The following is an 18,973-nucleotide window of genomic DNA, read 5'->3' as shown; positions in this document are numbered from 1 at the left end:
GGTATAGGCCACCCCGAGGGGGAGGCGGAGCCGCCGCGTCACGTGGGTCCCCGCTCCAGCTCCAGCTCCCGCCGCCGCCGCCGCCGCCACCGCCGCTGTCTTTCTCTGTCTTGGGTGAGGCAGCCATCTTGCTCTTTTCTAGCCGCGTGCCGGTGTTGGAGGACCCTCTCTCCCTGTTTCAGGTGAGACCCCCGGCGGTCCCGCCGCTCCACGGCCATAGGCCGCTGCGCACGGTCTCTCCCTCCCCCCCCCACGCCCTCTTCTTTCGACACCCGCCAACCGCTCAGGCTGCCACTTCCGCCGCGGCGCGGGGAGCGGGGGCGGAGGCGGCCGGCTCGGCCAGTCGGTTACCGGCGGCGCAGCTGGGGGTCGGCACCGAAGGGAAGGTCCCCGTGACCACCGCACCTGTGTGGAGGCGAACCCGGGGACCCAGGCTGTGACCCCAGCCAAGATCCGGTCCCCACCCCACCCACCCCCGCCGTCCCGCTCCTCCTCCTCCTTCAACCACAGCAACAATGTCAGAAGCTTTGAGCTTTAGACGCCCGTTCTGGGATCATCCGATTTGATCCTTCCGGTCTACAGATTGGGAAACTGAGGTTAGCACTACAGTCTCCCCACCCACCACTAACAGCCTCCCTGCCCAGGCCCTAGGGGACCCGTGGCTCGGTGTCTGCGCTCTTCATCTACTTCGGGCAGTGTTGGTTTCCATGCCGGCTCGCCTTCTGGAGAACTGAGCCCATCCTTAGAAACCCCAGCACACGGCCGGGTGGTTGACCCGACTGGTCAATGTGTTACACAGCTAGTGAATGGCGGTTTCAACTTCCGTTCCCACGTTCTTCCACTGTATCTCAGCTGTCTCCCCCCCCCCCTCAGTCAGGACTAGTAACTATGTTGCCAACTGGAAAGTATCTCTGAGCCGCACCCGAGCTGTACCGTCTGGCCCTTAACCTTCAGAGCAACTCTGGGAAGTCTGTGATGTTGCCGCCCTTAACTAATGTGGGAGGAACACAAATCCAAACAAGTAATATACTTTGTTTTGAAGCCTGAAGTGGTAGAACCTTGGACTTCCGGATTCCACAGACTGTGTTTCTCTTAGAGAAACCTCCCATAATTAAAAAAGTGACTAAAAGTTTTTTTTTTTAATTGTGTAAACATGATGTATGTGGAAGTGCCATAATGCTTGGAATTCAGGCACTCGAAATCATCAAGTATTGATTAACTTCACTCTACTTTTTCTTGAGTCCCCTAGGAATCCAATGAATCATGTAGCCTTAGGAAATTACTTCTCCATTTGGGTCATAAAAAAACAAACTGGCCTTCAGACGCTTTGCTGATTTTTTAAAATTTATTTTATTTTATTTGCCAGTCCTGGGCTTGAGCTCAGGGCCTGAGCACTGTCCTTGGACTTTCTCAAGGCTAGAGGTCTACCACTTGAGCCTCAGCACCACTTCCGGCTTTTTTCTATGTATGTGGTACCGAGGAATCGAACCCGGGTCTTCATGCGTGCTAGGCAAGCACTTTAACCACTAGGCCAAACTCCCGGCCCTAAATTTATTTTTTTTAAGTTTTTTTTTTTTTTCCACTGCTGGGGTCTGGACTAGGCAGTCACCCTACCACTTGTGCCACACCTCCAGCCCTCTCATTTTTGTTGAGATAGAGGTAAATTGTTTATAACTCATAGACTGCTGTGGCTAGCAGATATTTAAGATGGCATCACATATAAAACATAAGTTACAGATACAATAAAGATTGAATACTAGGATATTAAACCATGTGATTGTTGAGGTCTGCTGCAGATTCTGAACTTGACATTTCTCCTAGATTAAGTCTAAGTCTTTTTTTTTTCCCCCCTCGGTCATGGGACTTGAACTCCGGGCCTTAAGCTCTTCAGCCCAAGGTTACCGCCCTACCCCTTGAACCACAGTGCCCCTTCCGGTTTTCAGGTGGTTGATTGAAGATAAGAATCTCACGGACTTTCATGCCCGGGCTGGCTTTGAGAACCTCGATCCTCAGATCTCAGCCTCCGCAGTAGCTAAGATTACAGGTGTGAGCCACCGTGCCCAGCATCTTAATTTACTATTTATCCCAGTTTACTAATAAAATAGCTTATTTCTTCCTCCCTTTCTGCCTTGAGCTTCTTACTTCCCTAAAATTACATTTCTCTTTGGTATTCCTCTGAAATAAGATTTTTCCAGTCTGTCTTCTTAACCACCTGCAGTAGAATTTATTCTTCCATCTACACATTGATTTTTGTTCTTGCTTTCATTTTACACAAGTCTTGACTTCCCCATCGCATCTCTTGAGGATTGTTACTTCAAAATGCAAAAGAGTCCTGTGTTTAGTTGTAATATTTTCACTTGACTCCCTTTTTGCAAGAAATTCCTTAAGCACTTTATCTTCATGGCCCCTGGTTTTTCCTTGAGAAAAATCAGTACTAGTTATTTTCTGTAAATATCTGGGTGTCAAAATTAAGGTTTACATCAGCAAGTGTTAAGTCTGTGGCAGAGCTAAGTTGACTCACATGGAAGACTCTGTTTTGGATTGTACACAGTTCCATAAAAGCTGCTTGCACACTGTCGTGTAATGTTGGGCAAAGAGTAAGGTTACAAATGTCATTTGGAAACTAAAGTTAGCCTTTAAGCCTAAATTTAAAGTTAGCCTTTAAGCAAATGTATACATGGATGTTGAGAACAATCTTTTTGTGAGGAACAATGTGAGAGGAGTTAGAGACCTGGACAAAAAGATTTAATAACGGCATTCCCTCCACATTTCAGTAATGACCTATTAAGCTGCGGAACAAGTTAAACAAGACTTAAAATAAGGCTTTCATTTGTTTATATAGTGTGGAATGCTCTGCCCCATTATAAACATATATTTCCTTTGTAGCAATATTATTTGTGTAGGCTAGAATTTGTAATTTTATAATGTTCTTAAAATCTTCAAAATCAAGCAGTTTTAAGAATCTTCTGCAGTCACTTAGTATTCATGTAGTCAAAATGTATTTTGTTAAATTGTACAGTTAAACATTTTACCCTAAATGTAAGAATATCTTATCAAGTGTGACCTAGTATATAAATACGAGGTATTTAATAAAGTCTACAGTGCTGCAGAAGCACTGAATGAGTGGAAATTGGTTACTATTTTCCCATTATTAAATCATCTGACCTTGAATAAAGGACGTGACTATTTCATCTCTTAACCTTTACATGGCCTATTTTTGAGTTTCTTATTTGCCCAGCCTGGTTTTTTCCCCCTTTTTAATTTTTTTTTCTTTCTTTTTTTTTTTTTTTTGGCCAGTCCTGGGCTTGAGCTCAGGGCCTGAGCACTGTCCTTGGACTTTCTCAAGGCTAGAGCTCTACCACTTGAGCCTCAGCACCACTTCTGGCTTTTTTCTATATGTGGTACCGAGGAATCGAACCCGGGTCTTCATGCATGCTAGGCAAGCACTTTAACCACTAGGCCAAACTCCCGGCCCCCCTTTTTAAATTTTTTAAACAACTTTATGGTTTATAAAAAATACAGAGTATTATTAGGAAGAAAATTACCTACTTAAAGAGTTTTGCTAATAATATTTAGCAAAAGTTCTCTGCATAAAAGTCTTAAGGAGAAGAAAGTGGTGCGCTAACAGATTTCATAATTGGTTAGGTTTTACTTAATGCTGAAGAACTGATTTATAGTTAAAAAGGGAAGACTTCAAATAGATGATTTTGACGTGTGTGTGTGTGTGTGTGTGTGTGTGTGTGTGTGTGTGTGTGTGTGTGTGTGTGGTCAGTCATGGGACTTGGACTTTGGGCCTGGGCTCTGTCCCTGAGCTCTTCAGCTCAAGGCTAGCGCTCTACCACTCTGAGCCACAACACCACTTCCAGTTTTCTGGTGGTTAATTAGAGATAAGGGTCTCATGGACTTTCCTCTGTAAGCTGGCTTTGAATCCTGATCCTCAGATCTCAGCCTCCTGAATAGCTAGGATTACAGGTGTGAGCCATTAGTGCTCAACTTGCTTTTATTTTTAAATAGTGCTGGGGATTGTACTCAGAACTCAGGGTCTTGCCCATGCTAGGCAAGCATTCAAAACGCTCTTTTCTGTTCGTGAATTTGACTTCTTTATTATAAAATTAAATCTCAGGTTTAGGAAACTAGAACAAATTATTAATATGTGTTAAGAATATGGAGATTATTAATATGATAATGATGTTAATGTATATGGGAAGTTCAGTAAGCAGGAAGTACTGTTTACATAAACGGTTTTTCAATTTCTGGTTAAATGGTGACTTTAACAAATCTATTTTTCCCCCCCTAGATTTATCAACAGCATGAATCAAGAAAAGTTAGCCAAACTTCAGGCTCAGGTCCGGATAGGGGGCAAGGTGAGTGTGGTATAAGAAAACTTGACAGGAGAATGTATGATTATCAGGTAGTATTACTATTTTGGATTTGTGGTCATTGAAAGTATAAATATCTTTTCAATAATTAAGATCCAACCACATTCCAATTTGAAAATTATCTTGTCGAGAGCTAAACATAACAAGAATGTTATCTCCAATGGTGCAGTGGCAATAACCACCTTTGAATCCCAATATCCTTTGAATCAACATGTTCCATGACTGAACAAATTGCCCAATTTTGCTGAGCTTCCACTTTTCATCTGTAAAATAGAAATAATCCTAAAAGATGCTTCTAAAAACTAATAATTATGATTTCTGGCATGGGGTATATGTTTTATAAGTGCTGTCTACAATTTTATACTCATCTACAGGGCATGTCAGGTACTACAGTTACCTCATCTTGACTGGATGCTCCTACAGTGCAGATAGCTTTATTGGGAGTTTAGAGATATTTAACTGGTATATAGTTTGTTAATGTTTTCACAATTCCTACCTGTTCTGTATTGGTGACTATGAAAATGAGCTGGGTGCTAGTGGCTTACCCCTGTAATCCTAGCTACTCAGGAGTCTGAGAATTACAGTTTGAAGCCAGACCAGGCAGGAAAGTCTATGAGACTTAACTCCATTTAACCACCAGAAAACCAGAAGTAGAGTTGTGGTTCAAAGTGGTGAAGAACTAGCCTTGAGCAAAAGAGCTCAAAGACAGTGCCAAGGCCCTGAATTCAAGCCCTACACAGACCACCACCACCACCACCCCAAAAAAAGAACATGAACTTTCTCATTCCTTGAAGTGGCCCTAGGCTTAAGGAAAATACTTTACCCTTGTCTTTGCCCAGTACAGTGTTTACAAAGAAAAAGAGAGCCATACCTACTTTCAATCTGAAGATGAGTAGATAGGAAACTGTATCAGGATCTCTGTGTTATTTACATTGATAATAACCAGAGCTCAGGTGACAGGAAGGGGGACAGGAGAGGGAAGGTAAGAGCAGACTAATACCCTCTCCTTTCATAATGATACAGTTATATATAACTCTAGAGTATTATTAGCATACTCATTACCATGGCAGTCACTTCGTAGCATCAAGCATAAAGTAATATGCCAATTAAAACACTAGGCATATTCAAGAACCATAGGTTGAATTTCCTGGAAGGGCTTGATGCAGTACATCATGATTTCATATTTTAAATTAGTGATTGATACTTTCCTTGATCTACTGTAATTGATCAAATAGTTGATAAATAAGATCTCCTGCTCTGACAGAGCTCAGCTTAGAAAAGGGACATTTACAGTTACAGTTAGGAATTGTGATTTATAAAGAACTACCAGGTGCTTTTGCCTTGCAGAAGGCAAGCTGGGATTTAAAGGGTAAACAAAAACGTATTGCTTGTCTGGTACTGGTAGGTTATGCCTGTAATCTAGCAATTCTGGACACTGAGATCTTCGAGTCTAAATTTAAGCCAGTCTCTTAGCTACAGTTAACTACCAGAAAGCTGAAGTGGTAGCCTTGAGCTCAAGAGCTCAGGGACAGCACCCAGGCTAGGTGTTCAAGTCCAGAACAAGCATAAAAAAAGCAACAGAAATGGGGACCATGACATGTGAAAGGGTATCAATGTGTGGGAATTAAGGCACCATTTATCTGGCAAATATCATGTAACCCTTTCTATTAATTACAATAAAAAATATATTTAAAAAAAAGCAACAGAAAAGCAACAACACAGGTAAAAAGGTTCATAAGTTAGGATAAAAGGATTGTTGGGGCTGGGAATGTGGCTTAGTGGTAGGGCATTTGTGTAGCATACACAAAGCCCTGGGCCTGATTCTCAATACCATATAAACAGAAAAAGCCCAAAGTAGTGCTGTGGCTCAGGTGGTAGAATAGTAGCTCAGGGACAACTCAGACCCTGAGTTCAAGCCCCCAGGACCAGCAAAAAAAAAAATGAGGACCGTCACGTGTACACATGCCAAAGCACAAGAGTACTGAAATACATGGTACTTAATGGAATAGCTTGCTTTAGTTAGTACAACTAGAGTTTTAGAGTTTTTTGTGGAGGGGGGAGGGGTCCTAGGACTTAAACTCAGGACCGGGGTGCTGTCCTTGAGCTTTGTGCTCAAGGCTACCACAAATGGAGCTGTGGTTTCATTTTTTTGGTGACTAATTGAAAATTTGAATCTCACAGACATTCTTGTACAGGTTGGCTTTGAATGACAACCCTCACATTTCAGCCTCCTGAGTAGCTAAGATTTATAGGCATGAGCCACCAGCATCTGGCCAAAGTTTAGAGGTTTTAACCAATAGAGAATATAGGAAATGAGATGACCAGGTAGTTTATGAGTCTATCAGTTTTATATGCCACACTAAGGAACGGGTGATTTTATTGTATATATAGTAGGTAGCTACTGAAATACTTGAAGAAGGGAGTGGCACCGTTTTAGAAAGGCCACTTCTAGCAGTTTGGAAGGTGGAATTAAAGTTTAATTGGGAACAGTGTAGAATCTATTTCTGTGTTATATGGGACACAAATTTAGGGGTTGAAAGTGGTATGACTTAATGATTGAGGGATCTGGGAGATGAAGGGCAGCAAGAAGACTCTGGGATGACCTCTCGACTTCTGCTTTTAAGAAAGTGGGTATATGGGGTTACTGCCAGCTATTACAACATAAGGTTGGTAGACTGATGACCTTTAGACAAGCTGAATTTTAGATACCTGAGGCTCATAACTGAGTGAGGAAGCAAGCAACAGAGCTGTCCTTGAATCAGGAATGCTTCACAAATAACCATCTATCAAAATAGTGATCCTTTAGCTGCCGGATATCATCACAATCCCTAATGTCAGAGTTCTTTTCTCCCACTGGAGTTGTTGAAACTGTAGCCCAGGTTTCCTTTCTGTAAGGCCAGGTCCCTGAGGACCGCTGTAGGCGCTATTCAGACTGAAATGCCTGTTCCTATTCCTCTTAGCTTCGGAAAAATTTAACCCCTCAAATTTAAACTGCTTTTGATAGTATCTCAGGTCTGTTTTCAGTTACATTTTGTTTAAATTGGCTTAGGAATTTCGTCCAATTTGAATAGTTTTTTCAATGAAAAATTATTTGGCGTTCCAAAGGATCAATATAGAAATAAATGTTTCCTGTCTTTTTTTTTTTCCTTTTGCTGGTTCTTAGGTTTGAACTCTGGACTTTGGTGCTATACCTAAGCTTTTGGTGCTCAAGACTACTGCTCTACCACTTCAGCCACAGTTCTACTTCTGGTTTTATGTAGTTAATTGGAGATCAGCATTTTATAGACTTTTCCTGCCCAGGCTGACTTTAAACCACAGTACTCAGATCTTAGCCTCTCGAGTAGCTACAAGTGTCAGCCACTAATGCCTGGCAACTCTTCCTACCTTAACAAGTAATATAATTTGGGGAAGGTGGCTTAATGGTAGATTGCTTGCCTAGTATGCATCAAGCCCTGGGTTCTAGTCCTTAGTACCACATAAACAGAAAAAGCCAAAAGTGGTACTGTGGCTTAAGTGGTAGAGTGCTGGCCCTGAGCAGAAGAAGCTCAGGGACAATGCCTAGGCCCTGAGTTCAAGCCCCAGGACTGGAAAAAATAAAAGTAAATAATATAATTTTCATCCTGTTTGCTCAGGCCTAAAACCTAAGCATCCTAGATTCTTCTCTTCTTTGTGTTCTGCATCTAATTCATCAGAAATGTTGTCTCTGTTACAGTCTGACCCTCATTCTCTCTACTGCTACACTGCTGTCTCTCCCCAGGACTGTTACAGGAACATTCTGACTACTGTCATTATAGTCTCATTGATTTACTTGGCAACCTTAGTCATAAATAAGTCATTCCCATGCCTGGAACCATTGAATGTCTTCCTGTTGCAATTAGAATAAAATTCCAACTTCTGTCCATGGTATTTTAGGCTACACCATCTGGCCCTTGCCTATTTTTCTGATTTTATTTTTCTTTACTTACTGTTTGCTCTCCTGTAGCCATATTGGCTCACTTTTCTCTAGAAAGGACAAGTTCAGTCTTGTGTCATTTTGCTTGGATCACTCTTCACTTAGATGTGGGTCTCAATTCATGTCACCTTTTCAGAGGATATTTGCCTGGACATTTTAATAAAGTAATGCTTTGCTCCTACCCAGGTACTCTAAGTTACTACGGTCTATTTTTGCTTTTTCATAGCTTTTATCTTGTTTGAAATGATCTAACTTGTTTATGTATGTATTGACCTTTCTCTGTTACTACAGGTTAAGAACTGTATAGTTCTTCATTCCTATAAGCATTATAGAATTCTTATATAGTAGTGATCTAATCCTCAGTATATTATAATTCTTAAGAGTTTAGCTGGCTGGGCACAGTGGCTCAGGCCTGTAATCCTAGTTACTCAGGAGGCTGAGGTCTAAGGATCATGGTTCAGAGCTATCCCAGGCACTAAAGTCCATGAGATTCTTATCTCCAGTTAGCCACTAGAAAACTGGAAGTGGCCCTGTGGCTGAAGGGGAAGGTAGAGCTGAAGAGCTCGGGGATAAGGCCCACCTCCAGGGATAGGGTGGTGGTCTTGAGCAAAGAAGCTCAGGGACAATGCCCAGGCCAGTCAGTGTTCAAGTCCCAGGACCAGCAAAAAACATAAAAAAGGTGTTAAGGCCTCAGACTGTATTGGCAAAGCTTGGTAAAGATTTTAAGAAAAAAATTACTGTTTTAAAATTGTTATAAAGTTCACTAAATTGTTCTGAAGTTATAAAATAAATTTTTATTAGTTAACAATATTTTGAAACATAATATATAGAAATGACAAAAGGGTGTATATAAATAAGAATAAGAAATAGCAAGACCTGATCTTGAAAAATCTGGTTTAGGCTAAAAGACATCTCTGAACAGTCTTAATTATTATTTATTGATTATTATTACTAGTAATTCATTTTTACTAATTATTATTACTATATTATTTCTATTTAAGTTCTTTATTTTAGTAATTTTTACTATTTTGTTCCTTTTTGTTTAATGTGAGTTTTAAGATCATATGATAATAGAAAGATGTAATTGCTATTGTCAGTTGCTAGGTATACTGACATCTGGTTATTTTTCAGGGTACGGCTCGCAGAAAGAAGAAGGTGGTACATAGGACAGCTACAGCTGATGACAAAAAGCTTCAAAGTTCTCTAAAAAAACTGGCTGTGAATAATATAGCTGGTATTGAAGAGGTATGATCATTTTAAAACTTAAATTTATGGACAAATAGCACATAGACAGGTAATGTCTAGACTTTCCAAAAGTAAAATACCAGGATAAAATAAAATTATTTTAGTAAATAATGATTTTTATATATTTTAGACTCAGTTATTTGCATATAATAAAACTAATTACTGAATTTCAGTGTAAAATAGAATTTTTCTTTTCCCTGTTTGTTTTGATTCCAGCAATAGGGTTTGAACTTGAGGCTTTAAACTCTTACTCGGTTTTCTTGCTCATAGCTAGCACTAACATTTGAGCCACAGCTCCAGTGTGTCATTTTGCTAGTTAATTGGACATGTTGTCTCTGGGATCCTCCAGTCTCTACTCCCTTGTATGTCTTCAACCAGCATCCTCCAGGTCTCAGCTTCACAAATAGCTAGCATTTCATGCATCCCTGACTCTTTAAAGATAAGAGTCGTGGTAGGCATCTTAGAGCAGACTGGCCTGCCTCTGCCTCTTGAGTGCTGAGAATAGAGATATGGTACTGGCGAGATACTTTTTCTAATAATAAAGAGGTAAACTTAAGAATTTCTTCAATATATACATATTAGAGTCAGTACTGGGGCTTGAATTCAAGGCCTAGGTGCTATGCTATTCTTTTTCACTTAAAACTGATATTCTACCACTTGAGCAAAACTGTCACAGTAGGTTTTGGGATTTTTTTTTTTTTTTTGTCAGTCATGGGGCTTGAACTCTGGGCCTGGGTGTTGGAGATAAGAGTCTCATGGACTTATAGTGCCCATGCTGGCTTTGAACCATGATCCTCAGCCTCCTGAGATCTGTAGCTAGGATTACAGGTGTGAGCCACCACGCCCAGCTTTTATTTTTTTAATTCTTTTTTCTTTTTTTTTTTTTTTTTGCCAGTCCTGGGCTTGAGCTCAGGGCCTGAGCACTGTCCTTGGAGTTTCTCAAGGCTAGAACTCTACCACTTGAGCCTCAGCACCACTTCCAGCTTTTTTCTATATATGTGGTACCAAGGAATCGAACCCGGGTCTTCGTGCTTGCTAGGCAAGCACTTTAACCACTAGGCCAAGTTCCTGACCTTATTTTTTTAATTCTAAGCTCACCTTTCTAGAGCCCCCCCTTCTCTCTCTCTCTCTCTCTCTCTCTCTCTCTCTCTCTCTCTCTCTCTCTCTCTCTTTCTCTGTTTCTGTCTTGTTTTCTGATGATGGCCCTGAGGTTTGGACTCAGTGCATGGTCCCTGTTTCCTGTTTCTGGGTTTTTGTCCTCAAGGCTAGTGTTCTCCACTTGGGCCTCAACTCTACTTCTAACTTTTTGAGTCTCATGGACTTTCTTTTCAACCAAGATACATGAAGTCAATGAAAAAGGAATTTTCTCATAATTATGTAAGTGCTATCACATATAAGGAGTAAAAATAAAACTTGATTTTAAGACATCTATTAATTTTCAAAATTACAGCTAGCTTGCTTAGTGGGGATTTGGATTTTTTAAAAACCACATAATTTGGGTATAGTGGTACATACCTGTAATCTTAGCATCAGGAGGTTTGAGAGTTCAAGAACTGCCTGGGTTATAGAGTTCAAGGCCAGCCTTAAATAAACCAAAGGCTAGGAAAATAGTTTAACCACCAAAAAAAAAAAGCCAGAAGTGGAGCTGTGGCTCAAGTGGTAGAGTACCAGCCTTGAGTAAATATAGGGACAGCACCAAAGCCCTGAGTTCAAGCTCCAGTAACCCTCACACACACACACAAAAATTATTTTGTGCACTTGTTGGTGAAAATTGCCTCAAGTATTGGATTTGAGACATTTTTACTTACAGATTTTAATGTTTCAATAGATTTGAAATCTGTCCCTCAAGTAATGCTATTCCACTAAGTGGTAATTGTACTGATTTTGTTAGTGTAAATTGAGTATGAAAATGGCTAGTTTTTGGTAGATAATCAGTTAAATATGACCTTATTTCCTGTAGAAGTCTGAATTTAAAATGTAGATTTTTTTTTTTTAAGAAACAATGGTTTATTTTTCTAATCAAAGTGACCAAGCCATGAATCTTAAGGCCTCAACAAGTGTTGCATCTTACTAATTTTACTGACCAATGACCTTCTATTTTGATAATTCCTGGGGAACAGTGAGTTTGTCTCTCTAGTGGTTTCCATTTGTCAAGTAGCCATGAAAGATGTCTTGACAGGGTGCTTACTGCTTTCAGAGGATTCTACGAGATGAATTCCCATTTCCAGTGCAACGGCTTTCAGCAGTGTTTCATTGAAGTCCATCCATCAGGACTTCACTGTCATGGCTGGCCCAGGAGTCCTGCTTTGGCTGCTAGGGCTTCATTCTGCTGAATGTGTATTCCTGAAATCTCATGGATATTCTTTGTATCATTTTAAATATTTCTGTAAGCAGTGTTCTGAACAGGTGATCTCTTCAGGTTTTATTGATTTTGTTGTGAAGTCTTTAACACAGTCCAAAAAGCAGGTCTCTGTAAATTTACTATAGGTTCCCAAGAATTTGTTAAACTGTTTTATCTGCTTAGATTCTGGCATTTGTGCAGCCATATTCTTTTGATGTTTATTAGTCACCTTTTCTGATGCATGCGTTTCCTTTCTGTTCTGGAAATGAAGTTGTCCAGCCTTTCAAACTTGAGAGTCTCCAACCAGGCCTGATTTCTTACTTAATCACAAAGCACTCGCATCAGCCTCTGGTCTGCAGTTGGGGAGTGGCAACGCCTGTGAACACGTGGGTGCCGTGATCTAAAATGTAGATTCTATAATTCAATTTTGTAGTTTTGACCATCCTAATAATTTGTGTCATTTACACTGTTAAATTCTATTGCTAGGGTCTTTTTCCAGCCATATCCACTAGTTAACTAATCGTTACTTTAAGATCCCATGACTAGGAGCCAGGAGCATGGCCTAGTGGTAGAGTATTTACCTAGTATGCATGAGGTTAGATTCCTCAGTACCACAGTTGCCTACAAAAAGCCACAAGTGCTGTGGCTCAAGTGGTAGAGAAAACTCAAGGCCAGTGCCAGTGCCCAGGCCCTGAATTCAAGCCCCAGGACCGGGGAAAACAAAACAAAAAACAACATTCCATGACTAGTAAGGAGAAAATCATAATTGTGTAAATAGCTTTTTAGAAGATACTGTATTTTCTTTTGTTTTTGTTTTTGCCAGTCCTGGGCTTGAGCTCAGAGCCTGAGCACTGTCCTTGGGCTTTCTCAATGCTAGAGTTATACCACTTGAGACACAGCATCACTTCTGGCTTTTTTTCTATGTATGTAGTACTAAGGAATCGAATCCTGGTCTTTGTGCATGCTAGGCAAGCACTCTACCACTAGACCAAATTCCTAGCCCCAGAAGATGCTATTTTAAGCTAGGCATTGGTGGCTCACCCTATTCAATCCTAGCTGTACAAGAGGCTGAGCTCTGAAGGTTCAAAGCCAGTCCAAGCAAGAAAGTTTATGAGACTTTTTTTTTTTTTTTTGGTGGGTCATGGGGCTTGAACTCAGCCTGGGCACTGTCCCTGAGCACTTCAGGTCAAGGCTACCACCCTACCCTTGAGCCAACCCCCATTCCCCATTTTCTAGAGGTTAATTGGAGATAAGAGTCTCACAGACTTTAGTGCCCAGGCTAGTTTTGAACCTTGATCCTCAGATTCCAGCCTCCTGAGTAGCTAGGATAATAGGCATGAGCCACTGTGTCACCCCCCGCAAGTCTATGAGACTCTTTATCTCCAGTAAATCACCAAAAAACCCAGAAGTGGTGCTGTAGCTCAAAGTGGTAGACCGCTAGCTTTGAGTGAAAAAGCTCAGGGAGAGTGGCCAGGTCCTCAGTTCAAGCTCCAAGACCAACTGGAAAAAAAGAAAAGAAAAAGGTATGGTTTGGTTACTAGTTGAGTTATAATTGGCATATGAAGTACATTTTTTTTAATTTTGTGATTTTTTTTTATAGGTGAACATGATTAAAGATGATGGGACAGTTATTCATTTCAACAACCCCAAAGTCCAAGCTTCACTCTCTGCTAACACCTTTGCAATTACTGGTCATGCAGAAGCCAAACCAATCACAGAAATGCTTCCCGGAATATTAAGTCAGCTTGGGGCTGACAGCTTAACAAGTCTTAGAAAGTTAGCAGAACAGTTCCCACGGCAAGGTAAGTCTTGTAATTTAGTACCCATTTTCTTCTTCACTTTAATCAAGTAACTTAATTTAAAAGATGCCCCATTCCTTTTTTTTTTTTTTTTTAATAGTGCTAGGGTTTGCATATACAAGGCTCTACCAATCCTCAGCTGAAAGTAAGGGGACTTGCCTTTATTTGTAATTATTGTCCATAATAACAATTGTATGTTTCATAATATTTATAAAATTGTATGCTTTATAAAATTTCAAATTTGTTTCCTTAATAAATGTATAGAGTGGCCTATGGAATACTTAGATAAAAATCATTAATAATCACAAGTTCTGAATTTCCAGGATAATCTTAGTCAAATAGGTCTTTTGCCTCTAAAAATCAAAGAGACTCATATTTCAGTGTTCATGCTACATTAAAAAAATGAAAAACTCGGGCCCGGGAGTTTGACCTAGCGGTTAAAGTGCTTGACTAGCATGCACAAAGACCCGGGTTCGATTCCTCGGTATCCCACATACACAACCAAGCCGGAAGTGGCAGAGACGAGACACAACCAAACCGGAAAAGTGGCAGAGACAAGACTGCGACGGCGACAGAGAGCGAAAGAAGCGAGCTGAGCTGAAGTGAACAAAAAGCCCAACCGAGTGGTGGCCGGAGCGAGCGGGGCGGAGCCAGCGAGGCCGGAGCGAGCGGGGCCAGAGCGAGAAGGGGCCGGAGCGAGCAGAGCCAGGAGCAAGCGAGAGCTGGCCGGGCCGGAGCGAGCCGGGCCAGAGCAAGCCAGGGCCGGAGCGAGCGGGGCCAGGAGCATGCGGGAGCGACCCGGGCCGGAGCGAGCGGGGCCAGAGCAAGCCAGGAGCAGGGCCGGGCCGGAGCGAGCGGGGCCTGAGCTAGAAAGAGGGCCTAGCCGGGCCAGAGCGAGCGAGCGGGGCCGGAGCGAGCGGGGCCTGAGCTAGAAAGGGGGCCTAGCCGGGCTGGAGCGAGCGGGGCCAGAAAGAGAAAGGGGCCAAAAAAAAAAATGAAAAACTCATGAATATTTTTATTTGGATAATATGGCCATTATAATTATTTCAGATTACCTAAATTATTCCACTTTGCCTATAACATTTACTTTTGCTTAGCATTTGCCACTATATTTAGTGTATATCTAAGAATAACAAAAGTAGATTTTAGACTGACCAGTACTTAACATTTTCTGATCAGCTATGTGGCATGTAAACAAGAATAAGTGTGGCCTAGTGGTAGAGTGCTTGCCTAGTATGCACCAAGACCTGGGTTGGATTCCTTGGTACCATATACACAGAAGAAGCCAGGAAAGCTGGATGTAGTGGCTCACACCTGTAATCCTAGCTACTCAGGAGGCTGAGATCTGAGGATAAAGGTTCAAAAGCCAGCCTGGGCACAAAAGGACCTGAGACTTATCTCCAGTTAACCTCTAGAAAATGGGAAGTGGAGCTTGACTCAAGGGTAGGGCTCAAGCTGAAGAGCTCAGAGACAACACCCAGGACCAGGGGTAGGGTGGCGTAGCCTTGAGTTGAAGAGCTCAGGATAGCGCCCAGGCTGAGTTCAATACACATGACACACACACACACACACACACACACACAAAGCCAGAAGTTGTGCCTTGGCTCAAGTGGTAGAGCACCAGCCTTGAGGCCCTGAGTTCAAGCCCCAGGACTGGCCAAAAAAAAAAAAAAAATTACAAGTGTTCTATAAAGGTCTTAATATTCCATGATTAATATTGAAACACTTTTTTGTAGTGTTGGATAGCAAAGCACCAAAACCAGAAGACATCGATGAAGAAGATGATGATGTTCCAGGTAAATAGCATTCCTATTCTTCTTGTTTTGTTTTGTTTGGGGTTTTTTGTTTTTTTTTTCAGTTAAGCACGGCATTTTTAACTGGAAGGCTGATGAAAAATAAATGGGAGATTTAATAGAGTTACGGAGAATTTGTGTTTCTTTTGTGGATTTAATTCATAATATGCACTGGTCAACCTCATACTCTTGACAGAAAGTTGAAATCCAATAATATATTATTACCTGTTTTTATAATGTAACATCTACAGATTATAAATATATTTCTATATTTCATATATTACAACTATATTATTTTTACAAGAAAAATGTTGAATCCATTTAATGAATCTTAATCGTTTCTTGTTTTAAAAAGTAATTCATAAAAACAACTATGAGATTTCTTTAGTCTTAATTTTTTTTCCTTTTGTTACCATTTCTGGGGCTTGAACTTAGGCTCTGGGTGCTGTCCCTGAGCTTTTGTACTCTATACTAGTGCTCTACTAGTTGAGCTCCACTTCTGGCTTTTTGGTGGCTAATTGGAGATAAGAGTCTCACAGACTTTCTTACCTGGGCTGGCTTCAAACCATCATCTTCAGATCTCAGCTTCCTTAGTAACTAGGATTACAGGCATGAGCCACTGGCACCTGGCTTAGTCTTAAGATTTGTTTTTTTAACATCCTTTCAATCTCATTTCATAAAGAACTTTTAGAATTTTGTTGATTGTGAGTTCTTAATTTAAATTGATTTACAGTGGTATGGAGAGGATCTAATCCTCTCATTTAGAACTTAGAACCAGCAATTGGCACATAAGGTTGTATTGCTTATATTTGTTAAATTGAAATCACTGTCATTAAAAATATGCAGTCATTTAAAAATTTTTGTAGGAATTATAAATTGACATATAAAAATTGGATTTACCTTTGTTTAGATTTTTAAAACAATAAGCATTTCTAAGACTACTGTTTTAAATTAACCAGATAAATGAATTAATATTAATAAAATGGTATCAGTGCATTTTGGCCTTGTTCTAATTTGGCTAATCTTAATTGTAATAATTTTGTTTATGGGGGTTAAAATTTAGATTTTAACATATACTTTTTCATTTTTCTTTGAATCATTTGCTTTTTATTCTTTCTTTTTTGCCAGATCTTGTAGAAAATTTTGATGAAGCATCAAAGAATGAAGCAAACTAAAATCTTTTCTGGTTTTTGGAAGCTGGCATGGACTAGATTTAACAAATCAGCTATGTGGTTCCAAAGTTTTACAGACATGGAGAACATCACATTACTAGTACAGTAATATAAATATTTTGTATATTAACGATGCTGTTTATTCAGCATTTTTTTGGTCATTTGATTTTGCATTTTGCACTTCCAGGATCTATACTTTTGGTCAAAATATGAAGTAGTGGTGCAGTTTGAGGGTGTTTTGGTTTTAGATTCTTCTTTTTTTGTGTGGGGGGGTTATCTTTGGTGTATGTCTGTAAATGTATGCGTGTGGTATGTGTGTTCACAGTGGAGAGCAAATTGGAAAACAGTTCTATTTATCCTCTCCTTCCCTGGTAGAAATAAAACAAATCTTTCCATTTGTTACCTTTTTTTTCCCCAATAATGCACAGAATTAATGAAAAATGAATATTTGACTTCAGATCTAAAGAGATTTTTTTTTTATCATTGGAGGTCTGGTTTTATAATCCTGGTTAGCTATCATAGTTTTATGCATTTTTCTGGGTTTAAATGTCTGGAGGCATTTTGCCATCTGCTTGTAGCTGAAGTAACAAGTAGGGTATCTTTAGTGTCATTGCCTTAAGTTCACTTTACCTAGTCAGACCCAGAAGAACTTCTTTTACTAGCTTTCTTCCTGATAGTCTATTTCCCTATTTCCCTCTTCTTTTGGTCTTTAAGTAGCCTAATCAGCCTTTGGTAATTAATATTCTTCCTCATCTTCTGTCTAGCCTGAGAGGGATGTTCTCCAAATAGAGTTAAGTGAGTGCCTCGTACCTCTTTTTGTAAGATTTTGTTCCCTCATCTTGAGGAACACCAATTCCATCTTCAGCTTTTTATTTCCCACTCAATGTTACAGTTTGGTAGATTTCAAACTAAAATAGCATGTACTTTTTCTTTCTTTTTTAGCATGTGCTTGCTAAAAACATTCATGCCAGCCATATCCTGTATCCTAGCTGTTCTCAGTAGCAGGTGCAAGAATGCCTCTTTTTCAGCAACGTTGCCATTTGGAATGTCCTTTTAAATAAGAAAAAAATAGGTCATAGACTCATCCTCTAGCACAAATGGGCATTCTGTAACATGGTACTGGCCTCAAGAGGATTCCTTCAACACTCCTACTCTTGGCCTTGAACCTACCTCTGGGTTAGATCTTATTATTATTGTAACTCCTCACAACACCCTCTGCATGCTTATAATGCTTTGGAGGGGGAGCTCTGTAAAACACAGTATTTATTTTTCTTCACCTTTTAAAGGTCTTGGAAATAAGTTACATTCATTCACTCAAGTTTCCGTCTTGCTATTTGCTAAAAGCTTGCATTTTGCATATCTGCATTTATTCAATATTTTAGGATAAGATTTAGAAAATCTAGCATTTTTCTGGCCCATTACTATACTAACTACAGCTTAACCTTACAGCATTCCAGCTTTTGTTTCAAGGTAGATACCTTTACTTGATATCTAAAGTTCAAGACCAGAAACATGAGAAATCTATAGACATGAAGGCATAGTTCTCATGGAGGTTTTTTCTTTTTCATCTAAACACCTCAAATTCTATTTTATAAATTTGTTGATTTTCCTGTTATGTTTTATTTAATATATGGACTTAATAAAATAATAGTAATAAAAATAACAGTACAAAGGAGGCCAGTATTTCCTCTTGTGCTTTTCTTATTGTCTATAGACTTTCCTTCTTTTGTGTTTATCTTTTATTTCCCACCAGTGAATTTTAGTGCAATAATTATTTGAAATAATGTCTCATCTCTTGTTAGTAACTACATATGGTTTATAATAGTTAAAAAGTCTTTTCCTCCAACTACCCCAAAGGGGCACATTGTGTTGCAGAGAATATTAGGGTGGACCACTTCAAATGTTAGGAACAAATAAGAACTAGTCAAGGCCTGCGTGCTGGTAGCTCATGCCTATAACCTTAGTTTCTCAGGAGTTTGAGATCTGAGAATCACAGGTTGATGCCAGCCTGGGCAGGAAAGTCCACAATTAATTAACCACAAAAAGCTAAAAGTGGAGCTGTGTTGTAGGTCTGGTGATAAAGCACTAGCTTTGAACACAAAAGTTCAAGACAGCTTTAAGGCCCAGAACTGGGGTGATGAGGGGGAGGGAAGACCACATATCTAGAAAAAAGACTTTCCTATATCAGACACCATGAAAAGAAATTAAACAGGACGTAGGGGAATAGAAAGAAATGCTGTTTTACTGAACTGGAAAGCTGAATATTGGTAACATGTCAACACTATCAAAGGT

The 18,973-nt window shown here is 40.0% G+C and overlaps 1 protein-coding gene and 1 pseudogene across 3 annotated transcripts; one reads left to right on the top strand and one right to left on the bottom strand.

The window, feature by feature from the left end:
* The first annotated feature begins 23 nt into the window (after positions 1–23).
* Btf3l4 (basic transcription factor 3 like 4) lies at positions 24–18,357 on the top strand. Of its 3 annotated transcripts, none has more exons than XM_090334845.1 (6): positions 38–182; positions 4,298–4,364; positions 9,463–9,576; positions 13,518–13,719; positions 15,453–15,512; positions 16,638–18,357. In XM_090334845.1, exons 2-6 carry the CDS (start codon positions 4,311–4,313, stop codon positions 16,682–16,684), a joined length of 477 nt encoding a protein of 158 aa, XP_090190971.1. In that variant the 5' UTR covers positions 38–182; positions 4,298–4,310; the 3' UTR covers positions 16,685–18,357. The 3 variants fall into 3 exon arrangements, with proteins under 3 accessions (XP_090190972.1, XP_090190971.1, XP_090190969.1); XM_090334843.1 differs by lacking the exon at positions 38–182 and adding an exon at positions 307–596; XM_090334846.1 differs by lacking the exon at positions 4,298–4,364 and having other exon boundaries at positions 24–182.
* LOC150061831 (mitochondrial import inner membrane translocase subunit Tim9 pseudogene) lies at positions 11,858–12,192 on the bottom strand (annotated as a pseudogene).
* Positions 18,358–18,973: the final 616 nt, after the last annotated feature.

The sequence above is a fragment of the Megascapheus bottae genome, chromosome 6 (assembly GCF_031878675.1).
Source record: "Megascapheus bottae isolate mThoBot1 chromosome 6, mThoBot2.hap1, whole genome shotgun sequence".
Lineage (NCBI taxonomy): Eukaryota > Metazoa > Chordata > Mammalia > Rodentia > Geomyidae > Megascapheus > Megascapheus bottae.
Note: the sequence above shows the minus strand (reverse complement) of the source record. Positions and strands in the feature narration are given on the sequence as shown.

Coding starts and splice junctions, on each gene's coding strand:
- Btf3l4 (XM_090334845.1), top strand. CDS start 4,311: ATGAATCAAGAAAAGTTAGCCAAACTTCAGGCTCAGGTCCGGATAGGG. Junction 4,365..9,462: donor AGGTCCGGATAGGGGGCAAG/GTGAGTGTGGTA, acceptor GTTATTTTTCAG/GGTACGGCTCGCAGAAAGAA. Junction 13,720..15,452: donor AGAACAGTTCCCACGGCAAG/GTAAGTCTTGTA, acceptor ACTTTTTTGTAG/TGTTGGATAGCAAAGCACCA.